This window comes from Hyperolius riggenbachi, chromosome 6 (genome assembly GCF_040937935.1).
Source record: "Hyperolius riggenbachi isolate aHypRig1 chromosome 6, aHypRig1.pri, whole genome shotgun sequence".
Lineage (NCBI taxonomy): Eukaryota > Metazoa > Chordata > Amphibia > Anura > Hyperoliidae > Hyperolius > Hyperolius riggenbachi.
The window spans coordinates 385,049,657-385,062,143 of NC_090651.1; the positions used below are offsets into that span (position 1 = coordinate 385,049,657).

At 45.8% G+C, this 12,487-nt stretch overlaps 1 protein-coding gene across 2 annotated transcripts in view; it reads right to left on the bottom strand.

Annotated features, from left to right (window-relative positions):
• Positions 1-3,994: 3,994 nt before the first annotated feature.
• The window catches only part of CADM4 (cell adhesion molecule 4), a 671,473-nt gene continuing 662,980 nt past the window's right edge, over positions 3,995-12,487 (bottom strand). For both annotated transcript variants that reach the window (XM_068241989.1, XM_068241990.1), the window contains exon 9: positions 3,995-12,098. In XM_068241989.1, the coding sequence (XP_068098090.1) occupies positions 11,989-12,098 (110 nt within the window). In that variant the 3' untranslated portion in view covers positions 3,995-11,988. The remainder of the gene's footprint in view (positions 12,099-12,487) is intronic.

Genomic DNA, 12,487 nt, shown 5'->3' on the forward strand with positions numbered 1-12,487 from the left:
CATTGCTGCCATTCTTGCACTGTTAATGGCACAAGCCTCAAACCTGGTACAGCTGGTCATTGGGTGACTGGGGTTCAAATTCAGAAAAGGGGGTGGAGCCATAAACAGCCAATCAGATTTGTTTCATTTCAATGCTAATTATTGATGCCAAAGACCACAAAGCTCACAAACTTGGTCATTGAGTGTTTATGAGTTAGGATTAGAAAAAGTCAACACCAGCCAAATACATACCTGGGCAAAGCCAGGTCATCAGCTAGTAAAGAATAAAGGCCATGCTGAGAATGAATCCCCCATGAAGAGATGGACTAGTCTAAACTTGTCAGTTCTGTCAGAATTCTACTACCAGTAAGTGACAGCAACATAGGAGAAAAGTAATTTATGGCCTATTTTACTCTGGAAGAATCATACTTATTATTTGTATGTGTTTACATTGTTTCGCAATATTGGTCCTTTAAAGTGAACCTGTAACACAAAAAACATTGCTGCTAGGGGGGGTCGTACCTCAGGAGGGCGAAGCTGCTCTGGATCCTGTAGAGGCTTCTTTCTCCCTCCTCTGCAGACCTGGTCCAGTGCTGAGACCCCTGGGGGAGCTTGCGCACTGGCACGGACCTGCTCGGGACTCTATAAAAAGCTGGGCCAGATGGGGTGTGAGCCTACGCAGTAACATGGACCTGATCAGGCTTAGCTATTCCCACCAGAGCTCGGGCAGGACGGTTCTAGTGCGCCAGGGGAGGGGCCACAGTGCTGTAACCGGCTGAAGATGGGGAGGGGCCACAGTGCTGTAGCCGCCTGAGGATGGGGAGGGGCCACAGTGCTGTAACCGGCTGAGGAGGACAGGGGAGGGGCCACAGTGCTGTAACCGGCTGAGGAGGATGGGGGAGGGGCTTTTTTACGATCCAGAGACTTCCCCCTCCCGAGGTGAGTATTCTGTGTTTCTCCAGATGGACCTCACAGGTTTACATGACACAAAATAGAACTTAAATTTAGGTTAAGCTGTGCTATGCATGGAGTCAGTTAGAGGTATTACAACATAGAACATAAGGAAATTTTGCAGATTTGCGATTTGTTTTTACATTGGTTGCATGGCACGGCCTCAGGATTAGTAACGACACAATGCATATGTTGCAGGAATAATTTCCAGCACTTAGCAGCTAGCATTGCAATCAGAGAGAAGTAACACCTGCAGCAATCAGGAGTGACTGGGAAAGGCGTACATGAGAAAAACATTTCATGGTTTTTAAAGGGGGGCTGAAGTGAGAGGTATATGGAGGCTGCCATATTTATTTCCTTTTAAGCAATACCAGTTGCCTGGCAGTCCTGCTGATCCTCTGCCTCTAATACTATTAGCCATAGCCCCTGAACAAGCATGCAGCAGATCAGGTGTTTCTGACATTATTGTCAGATCTGACAAGATTAGCTGCATGCTTGTTTCTGGTGTTATTCAGATACTACTGCAGAGAAATAGACCAGCAGGGCTGCTAGGCAACTGGTATTGATTAAAAGGAAATAAATATGGCAGCCTCCGTATACCTCTTACTTCAATTCCCCTTTGAGGAAAAAAAATGGTATTAGAGCTTACTGCAAACCAAAATAAAAAAAAAATTTTCAAGGGACACCTGAACTAACTAAATATATCCTAAAATAAACATTAATATATGCCCGTTACAGGGTCCTGATACCTACAATTCCCACGTTTCACCAGCCTCCCCTACAGTGTACTACTCTGCTCCCTGTACCTGGCTCCAGGCCCATATTTGTACATTAAGGCTGGTTTCACAGTGGGACGTTAAAGTCCCACGTTACAGCAGCCAGTAACGCAGCCTAACTCACAGCACTGTAAAATCAATGTGCTGTTCACAGTGCCCACGTTATGTTACATAGTAACGCAGCACGTTTAAACAAAGTGCTGCATGCTGTACGTAATACTGGGCTAAGCCACGTTAGACTGTTTGCACATGCTCAGTAATGTTGGAGGAGGAGTTCTCTCCTCCTCCTCCTCCTCCTCCGCCAGCCACATGGCTAATTAATATTCACTGCAATGCAGAGACTCGTGGTGGGACTGTAGTGTTGTCCGGATCATGAACGAATCGTTCATTTGATCCGGATCTTTTTGTAAGTCGAATCATCCGGATCATCACAATGAAAGATTCGGTTCACAGTGGATGTCTGTCTGGAAGAAACAGGAACATACAGAATGTACAGTGCAGGGAAAGTCCTGTCCTGCTAGTCATTTCACCCAGTCTGCTTCCCTAGTAAAATGATTCAAATGATTCGGTTCAAAGATCCGATTCAAATGATCCAATCCTTAAAAAGATCCGGACTTCCTATCACTAACCTGGAGCGGCTGCTTTGAGAGCTGCATAACGCGGCTCAATCTGACGTCCAACTTCAACACCACCATACGTTGTGTTAGAAGCACGTTATGCGACCATAACGTCCCCTAAAATGGAGCGTCTTGGTGGGAAAGTAGCCTTAAAGCGCCCACTGTCACCAACCCAACCCTTCGTACATCCTGTGTCCCCCCTTTTTGTGCTCCCCCAGTCCAGTAAATAGAGCAGAGTACGGTGTATATATAATATATATTGTATATGTGCAGCAGTAGCCATGCTTTTTTTCTCACCTCCTCGCTGTCCATCCTCTCACTGCTCACTTCTCGCTGTAGTGCCCGGCATCTCCTCCTGGCTCATGTGATTACACGCTAGGAAATAGAGACGCCGGCCACTAGTGTGAGCGGTGAGAGCCTGACATCGCTGGAGCACCCAGAGGAGGTGAGAGCATGGCTACCACTGCACATATACTCTGCATGGGCTGGAAGAGCACACACCGGGACAGGGGGGTAGCGCTAATGCCACAATGTACCCTATGGCCTTTGTAGGTTTCCCTCAGATCTGGCCATGCCTGGCTCCAGCTGAAGCCCCCAGTATGTGTACAGCGTCCGGGAGAACTGTGTGCAACTTCACGGGTGCTAGAAGTGCAACGGACGCAACCTGAGGTGAGAGAGATATATGGAGGTGGCCATATTTATTTCCTGTTAAACAATACTAGTTGCCTGGCAGCCCTGCTGGTCCACTTGGCTGCAGTAGTGACTGAATCAAACCAGAAACAAGCATGCAGCTAATCTTGTCAGATTTGACAATAATGTCAAACACCTGATCTGCTGCATGCTTGTTCAGGGGCTGTGGCTGAAAAGTATTAGAGGCAGATGATCAGCAGGACAGCCAGGCAACTGGTATTGCTTAAAAGGAAATAAATATGGCAGTCTCCATATCCCTCTCGCTACAGTTGTCCTTTAAGTGTTCAGAAAACCTGGAGTGAAAGGAATATGGAAGCTGCCATATTTAAACAGTACCAGTTGCCTGGCTGTCCTGCCAATCCTTCTGGCATCAGTAATGAGTGAATCACACACCTGAAACAAGCATGCAGTGAATTGTGACATTTTTGTCAGAAACATATGATCTGCATGCTTGTTCAGGGGTTATGGCTAAATGTATTTGAGGCAGAGGATCAGCAGGACAGCCAGGCAATGTGCATTGTTTAAATTTGCATTTCCATATTCCTTCTCACCTCAGGTACCCTTTAACAGATTCATTTTTTTTCTTTTTAGGATATTTTCGGTCAGTTCAGGAGTCCTTTATAGCACACAAACATGTCATAGATTTTTTTCTTTTCCAAAAGGTGAATTGTCAGATAAATTCCTCGCTTTTCGCCAGTAAGACATCGCATCAGGAAACATCTCCCAGAAAATGGCTGCTTACCCAGAGTTGCCTCATCCATACCGGCACATATGAATTATACAGGTTCTGGGGCTACTTGCATCTAACTAGCCACAAGGCATGTATAATCCGTATGTGCCGGGATTTAAAGGAATGTGTCGCTTACCCGATATCCTCAGCAGTCCATTGTGCATAACAAAGATTTATCTCTCCGTTTTCAAATTAAAAACTCCACACACCAAAGTAACTAAACATGAACTTTATTTTTTGAATATTTTTTTTTTTTTACATTTTCATATTAGTTTTTTTTTTAATCTGTCCGCTCATCTGTTGTTTTTTTTTGTCCTTTTTATTTTTTGGTACATTGTGTACAAAACGGGGTGCTCCAGACAAGCTGTGAGATGACAGAAGGGAGAGGTGGAGAGAGGTAAGAGGGGGACACAGAGAAAGAAAGAAAAAAATACACAAAACCCCCTCAAATTTTGCCATATGCCCCCCCACACACACGACGAGTTACAGGGCAGTCCCCTGTGCCTCCTCTCCAAAAATGCCGGTTAGCCACTAATCTCAACGGGGGAAGCAGCTTTCAAATAAAAACCCTGAGAGGCCACATCCGTTTTAAAATGAGGGAGATTGTACACGGGATTCAGCGCACAGGGGGAGCAGAAAAGTCTCTCAGAGTTCCCGCCAATTGTGGGCCTGCAGTTACAGGCGCCCTTGGCTGAAGAGTTCCCTCATTGGACGCCATTCGCCTGCAGTTACAGGCGCCCTTGGCTGAAGAGTTCCCTAATTGGACACCATTCGCCTGCAGTTACAGGCTCCCTTGGCGGAAGAGTTCCCTCATTGGACGCCATTCGCCTGCAGTTACAGGCGCCCTTGGCTGAAGAGTTCCCTCATTGGACGCCATTCGCCTGCAGTTACAGGCGCCCTTGGCTAACGAGTTCCCTTATTGGATGCCATTCCCCACTTCTGTGGAACCGGACGTTGTGCTGTTAAAAGTTATATGGCTTTCAGGCCGGGTAGCTGACAAGCGATTAGCCCTTTTGCTGACAGGGGGTTACTTGACCAACAGCAAAAGAGTTAAAGCAAATACACTGACTGAAAAATAGAATTAAAAACGAAGAAAAAAAAAGAGAGAGATGGCACAGTTACACTAAGTGGGTTCTATTCTTCTTCTCTTATGACGGCAGCGGCCTCTGCTCCTGCCTCCGAAATTGACTTTTTGACGCTATATTTATTATTTACATATATATATTTATATAATAATTTTCCCCTAGGTTCATGGCTTTTTAAAAGGTTGACAGTTAACAAACAACACGAGACAACTGGGTGTAAAAATTAAAATAATTAAAAATAAAATGTCAAATATAAAAGCAAATGGAAAAAAACCCAAAAAAACAAAACTAACGAAACTAAAACAGAAACGAAAAATTAAGAAAACAGCACAGAGAAAGGAATAATTCATCCCCCACCCCATTGAAAAAACAGACAATATACACAGCCCAGGCAAGGACTTCCTGTTCAGACAGGAAGTCCTGTTACAAAGAAGTTTTTTGTTGGCTCCCAACGGTCTCATAAATATCATGAATTATACAGAAGGTGCGGACTTTGATTCCATCCTCCGGACATAACCTGCTTCGTATTCCATCGTCCATAAATATAAATAACCACCGCCTGACCCCCTTCGCAACAAGGCAGAACACGACAATCTTTTTTTAACCTGTCGTTTAAAAATTCATCTCGTCTTTTACCACAGGATTTAGAGCTCACAGCTGAGGCAGCCATTTTGCACAGCCGGGTGCATGTAATCAAAGCGTTACTGATACTTCCTCAGCCAAAATGGCCGCCGCGCAGCCTCAGGCCGCCTATAAATAACGTTATTTGTCTGGCTATAATGAGCCAAGTTCTGTACCGTTTGGGGCAATTGTTTGTTTTTCTGCTGAACGACTAATTAGCTCTGGCATGAACCATAATTCATAACGCTAGCAAAGGCCCTTATTCCCAAATACTGCATGCCGAACGACCTGAAACGCAATTTAATGGGGTCTAAGCAGATCATTTTGTTCTTCACGAACCTTCATTATGATCCTGGAAAAAAAAAAGTTAAAATATTGAAAACAGCAGAGATACCGCAAGTGTCTAATATGCAGCAGTTAAGCGGGGATTATATCTGATTAGGTGATGATTAGTTTAATGAAAGTGATCTGTAGTCAGCTGGCAGAAATTGACACACAAACTCTGAGCATCACCTCAGAGCGATAACTACCTCCCAAAGACAGTTACTCTTATCTTACTTGTGGACAGAGGTGTACGTAAGGTTACGCCGCCGGTCAGTTGGGCGCAGAGTAAATGACGGTCGGGGGCGTAACAATAGACCCTGCAAGGGATGCAGGTGGGGGGGGGAGTGAGGGGCAGGAGCTGCAGGGGGCCCCATGGTGGGAGAAGTTTCTTTTCCCTGTCCTGAGAGACTGACAACTAAGGGCACAGAGAGAAAACGCTTTCTGCTCTCTACACAATTGTTATAATGACTGCATCTGCTCAGCCACTGATAAGGAATCATACAAAGTTTTGCAAACAAAGATTTGTAGGCAGTCCCTATTCAGTGTTCAGCAGGGTCTTGTGTACAACACCCAGCCCCCAACCTCTCCACCCCCTCCCCAAGTGCTGTGTACTGTAGTGATGCTGGAGGAGTCTCCAGAGCCCCACCCCCAGCCTCTCCACCCCTCCTCAAGTGCTGTGTATTGTAGTGATGATGGAGGAGTCTGCAGAGCCAGTTCTGCTCCATCAGAGATGGACAGAGTGAGTGTAATAAGCTAAGGCTGGGAGCACACTCGTCTGATGGTTTTCTGTATGTGTTTTCTGCACACCATGTGCGAATGTGTGACATGCACGTTTTATCACAAAAGCTGATGTAATTGATAGAGAAAATGTGTGCAGTGCTTCACTGCTGTCTGTTTTTAATCTGCATGGGGAAATCACATTACAGTGTGCACTAGCCAACTGAATAACATTGGTTCTCAGTTTTCCTGTGCAGAAAGTGAAGAGGGGGAGGGGGGGCATCCAAAGTTTTGCAGGGGGCCTAGTGAAGTCTAGCTATGCCCCTGATGACAACACTGGATCCGACACATGGGCAAGCATGCGCGAAGACACGAGGGCAGCTGTGCTGTCATTGAACGCTGCTAACCGCCCCCCCACCCCATAGCTCCCCTCACAGGCCACTCCTCTCCTGAGATGTCCCTGGTGAGTTCAGCTGTTTTGCTGCTTTTCTTCGCACCCCCACCCTACCCGCCACCGCATGGCTGCAAGCAATCTGGCTTCCTTTATCTGTATACCCGGACCCCAATAAATGCATTATAAGGGCAGTGGCCATCTTCTGGTCTTTTGTGTAATTGCAAGAGGGCAGGGGGTGTCCTGTGGGGGGCGGGCTGAGTTTGCAGTCATTTGGGAGGGGGCAGGGCTGACGTGGCAGCACTGGCACCCCAAGTCATGAAGAGGAGGAACAATAGACTTTGTTAAGTAATATGAGCTTATAATTGCCTACAATCTTCTGTAAACAATCCTGCTTACTTGCCCCGGGGAAGGCAGTATAGCTACCTCTGGTGACCACAGGGGGGCAGAGCCGGTTACACGAGAGCACTTGGCCTGGAATATTTCCGAGCAGAGTTCAGAGGAAAGCAGAACATGCGGATTAGCAATTAGCACGGCGCGATGCAGCAGATGAGGATCAGAGAGCGCCGGAAGCCATGGAGCGGGAAAGCTGCGTGACATCTGGAGTGTGCTTTTACAATCCCAGAATATCTTCCATCCGGGGACACTCAACAACCAAACTCCACTTCACCGACAAAAGCTGCAATCCCTTCCAGGTCAGCTGCAGACGGTAAACCGATCTCAGCAGACCTGATTCTTATGGCAGGAGCCATCGGCAAACCTTAAAGTGTATCCAAGGCGACTTGTGACATGATGAGAGAAAGACATGTATGTACAGTGGAAATCATATCAATAACCCAGCTGTTTTACTGGTTTTATTTTGCTGCCTGAAAGAGTTACTTTCTAGGCATGGAAGTGACAGCTACCGTCTTGTCGGTACCTTGTCAGGAATACAGTAAACCTAACTGACAAATTACAGCCATAAAGTTTTTCCTGGCAGAATACAACTTCCGAGGGCATGGGAAAGATAGAAAAAGGTCAATAGTTCATGTATTTTCTCTTAGGGACACTTAACATGCTGCCATTGAGCAGAGAAAATAAAAGATTCATTCTACTTTGTAAATGATTAAGCCATGGGATAACTAAAAAGAAGTCACTTTTAGAAGTAGGAGGATTAATACAATTGTTTATCTCAACAGTTTATTTTCACCTCAGTTTCACTTTAAAGGGAAAATTCACTTTAGTTGTGGAAAAGTCAGCGGTTTCAGTTCTGCTCAATGGATGTGCAGAGCTCCACAAAGTGGACTAAAATACACAACTTGCATTCAAAACAGGTACAGCAAAGGAGGACGTTAGCTTCAGTATAAATAATATGTGCACAAATTATTCCCGACTAGACTTCCCCATGAGCGCTGTCATTTGTTTGATGTCTGTTTGAGAGATGCTGGATTGTCACCAGAAATTGTGTGTAAAAAAAAAAAAATCACAATTCACCACAAGAGCGAAGGGAGAGAGCAGTGTAGGAGCAGTGTCAACCACTTTGGCAGCAGAGATCGGCTTGCATTTTAGCTGGTTTAATATCAATGCAGGCTATGAATAACCACTTATCCCGCACATACCCAGCGGTGAGATCTCAATTTTGTAAAATGGGGTTAAAATCAATAATACGGTTATATTGCTCGATAAATCAGGACCTCACGTTACCGAACAAGCTTAACTATAAGTACCCCAACGTGTAAGTTACAGAAGGGCTCATACAGAACTAACCAATGATAAATTCTATTGGTGAAAGCCGGACGACGTCCCCCCGAGAGCTTATGAAGTGTCAGATTAGACCGACACAATTGTTTGCTTTTCCTTTTGGCAAAACACAACTAAGAGCAGGAAAGATGGAGTCTCCCGCGGCCTCCGGTGAGTCAGGAGCGTTAAGTTGAGATGATAGCTTCGCACAGCTTTCCCGGGTAATTATTTTAACTCGCTCCTCCGGCACAAACATTTTTGCGTTCTCTCGATCCCGCTGAAAAGCCGAGATTGCCAGCCTAAGCCTCTGATTGCTGCATTTATTTTGACACAAGCGATAAAATTAAGTATCTAAAAGTAGACGCAAACTAATTACGTAAAGCGATCCCCCTTGCAGATAAATGGAGACCCCCCCCTGACTACGGAGCGAGGTGCGCGGGGAAAGTTCCTTCAGCACAGCAGCGCCGGTCGGTCAGGCAGGTGGAAGCGTCTGGTACTAACAATGACTCATCCAGCGTCTCACGCCAACCTCGTTCTCCCGCTTAAACCTGTGACTTATGATTACACCGGCTCCCCCCGCCGCCCTCCCTTCCTCGCCGGGGACTCTGAGCCGAACTGATTTCTGCCTAATTAAGGTGATTAAACAAATGTTACTCTCTTAGTACGGAGCCCTGTACTGGCAGAAACCATAAAGCATCCACCATGCCCAGATCACTTTTCATCCAAGCCATTACCGGGGTTGCCACGCTGCTTCGAGGACTTGTCCTGGGAACCGTAACTTCCAAAAAGTGCCAGCCATTCCCACTGCCCCTTCCAGGCTTGGCAGGACCTCCTCTGCATCATTAAATACTTCACCACTAATGTCATTAGATGCCACAGGATGCTCGGTTACAAGGACCAGAGTCCTGCTGCCCTACAACCATAACAGTGGCCAGAGGTGGACAGCAACTGCAGAAGGTCACTTGACCAAAGACAGTTTGAGTAGAACCAAGAAGGATGCCGGCCACATAAGCTTAATTTAAGGGTAAGGTGGTTTTAAAGAGAAAACTAGCCGAAGCTCGTGTTTAAAAACAAATATTACCTAAGGAGTGGAAAGCCTCAGGGATCCTAATGAGGCTTCACCACTTGCCGGGACCCTCGTGCAGATTTGGCCGTACTCGCGCAGGTGCAGTACGGCCTTGAAGAGGAATGCAGACTCAATCAGATGGGGACAATCCCTTGTCGGTAATCTTTGAAAGGTCCATGCTCGGAGATGGGGGGTCGTAGGATGCAGAGGGATCAGTAGGATGATGCGGAGGCTGCCCTCTCCTTAGGTAAGTATGTGATTTTGTACCGGAGCTTTGGCTCAGACTTGATCTTGGAAACAGACAAGCTATTGTGGAGTAGAAAAGGTAATTATGCTTTGATTAATTTGGAAAATGGTCAACACACCCAGCGTGGGAGGGAACAGGTAATTTCAGAGCAATTAAGTTTCCCCAAATATCTTGCTTCTCCCTGTCAATGTCCTCATCCTTATTGGTGACCAATAAAACTCTGTGCCTGCGAAAGATGTCGGAGGTCTATAGATGACATCTGAGCTACTTATCATGCTTGAGAATATATAAAGAATCATTTCTTTCAGAGGGGCCAGCCATACAAGATGTAGCGCCCCCATCAGTTCCTCCTCTGCTGCACTGTACGATCCCGGCCCCGCACACTAGAACACTGTGTCCCTCACCTCACATCTTAGCGGTATCAAGTGCTGTTTTCAATATTTTAACTTTCAGTACTTCTAAGATTGGTCTTGAAGATTTCATAACAGTAAAGTACATTATCTCGGTTACAGGGTCATTAAACATCAAGGATGAATCGCTTTATGTGAAAGAGGTTTTTTTTTATAACATTCCTAACTAAATATTTAAAAGTTCCCTCAAGCAAACCTCAAGAAAAGCCACGTAACAGAAGCAGAGCGTGCGATGATGAAGGACATCATCTGAGATTCCCTCCAGTGAGGAGCATGTCGAAGTGTTCAGCAGATCCAGAGACTGGAGCAGATATCATAAGGCAAAACGGGAGTAAACTGAACTGGGCATTGGACCTTCCCTATTGGCCATTGGATCTATTCATCGGACTTAAAAGACCTATAAGGATTCTTGAATGGTGAAAGGGGAGGGACTTTCTCCAGACATCGAGGGGGCGGGGAAAGATTTCCTCCCAACACCCTTAGCAACTGTATTCATTTGCATATTATTCTCCTGGGTGAAGCTCTGGACCCACAAGATCGTTTATCACACAGTTTTCACTGAAGGCAATCTCTGACTGTCTTCTTTAATCATCATATGCTCAATAAATATCGCTCAGGTTAACGTCAGGGTCAGAATAACAAAATTTACAGCTCCAACAATTTTTATTTATAAATTAATTATTTTTTAAAATATTAGGTACATTGGCGCCATTTAAACACAATCTGTATTAAATTGCCAGCACTGCATCCTCACAAGAGTGCCTTCCTAACAGGCCTGGGGGAGTGGTGGTGTGATGACATCATCATACTCTGCTCAGCTGAGGACACAAGAGGGCGTGTCTAAGACTATTCCTGGAGCTTTTACCACCCTTGCGAAAAACATTGGTCTCACAGCACAATTACAGAGTGGTTTCAGCACTGCAACCTGCATTTGCTTACGAGGAGCTGCTACAATCCCAAAGTTTTGGATTTGTGTGTTTTTTTATAACAGACATGACAGCCACATGAAAAAAGTAAAACATTAACGTCTCCTAGAGTTCCATTAGTAACATAATTTGGGGGAAACATAAGGCAGGTGACATCATTGGGGGGGGGAGGGGGGGTGGCATTTTAAAAACAAATGATTTCCTGTTTGGTCACCCTAAAAATAAAAGATGGTGCCAGCTGTCACTTTGCAGACTTCATTAGCCCGGAAATTGCAGCTTAGCACAGACCAGGATGGGAATGCCAGGGCTGCGTCCCTGAGCGGGTGGGCACTTATTTATTGTAAGAATGTTATCATCATCTCTTTCACATAAATTCACTTTTTTAGTTTTTAAGTTTATGATCATTTCACTACAACAATGACTCTGCCACTCGCACCCATTGCTCCGCCAAAGTCGCTCATGTATATATACAGTATAGACCACGTTCAGTTCAGCAGTCTCTACATCAAGTTATGAAGCCTCCTGAGCTGTAGGGGGCGCAGCAACAAGTGACCATGCTGTTCCTCTTACAGGCAAGAGGCTAAACTCCTCCTTCCCTTCTGCAATGGTTACCTACCCCCGCATTTCCTCTGCTTCCCCATTGCCCACCCTCCAAAGGAAAGATTAAATAAAAAAATCAGGTTATTAATACTGTGTTGGGATTTGTTTCTTCTGTGTCTTTTTTTTTTCTTTTTCCTTTTTAAATAAAAAACTCCTCCTTTCGCTTGTGGTTCTCGCCGCCGTTTAGAAATGCTTCTCTGGCTTCTCCGTGTTCATCCAGGCCGCTTGCTTCGTGAGTCAGGTATGAGCCTGCGAGAAAGTCACACGGGAGACGGTCACATGACAGCACATCACACGAGCAGGAGTCACATGGGAGACGGTCACATGACAGCACATCACACGAGCAAGAGTCACATGAGAGGAAGTCACATGACAGCACATCACACGAGCAGGAGCCACATGAGAGGAAGTCACATGACAGCACATCACACGAGCAGGAGTCACATGGGAGACGGTCACATGACAGCACATCACACGAGCAAGAGTCACATGAGAGGAAGTCACATGACAGCGCATCACACGAGCAAGAGTCACATGAGAGGAAGTCACATGACAGCACATCACATGAGCAGGAGCCACATGAGAGGAAGTCACATGACAGCACATCACACGAGCAGGAGCCACATGAGGGGAAGTCA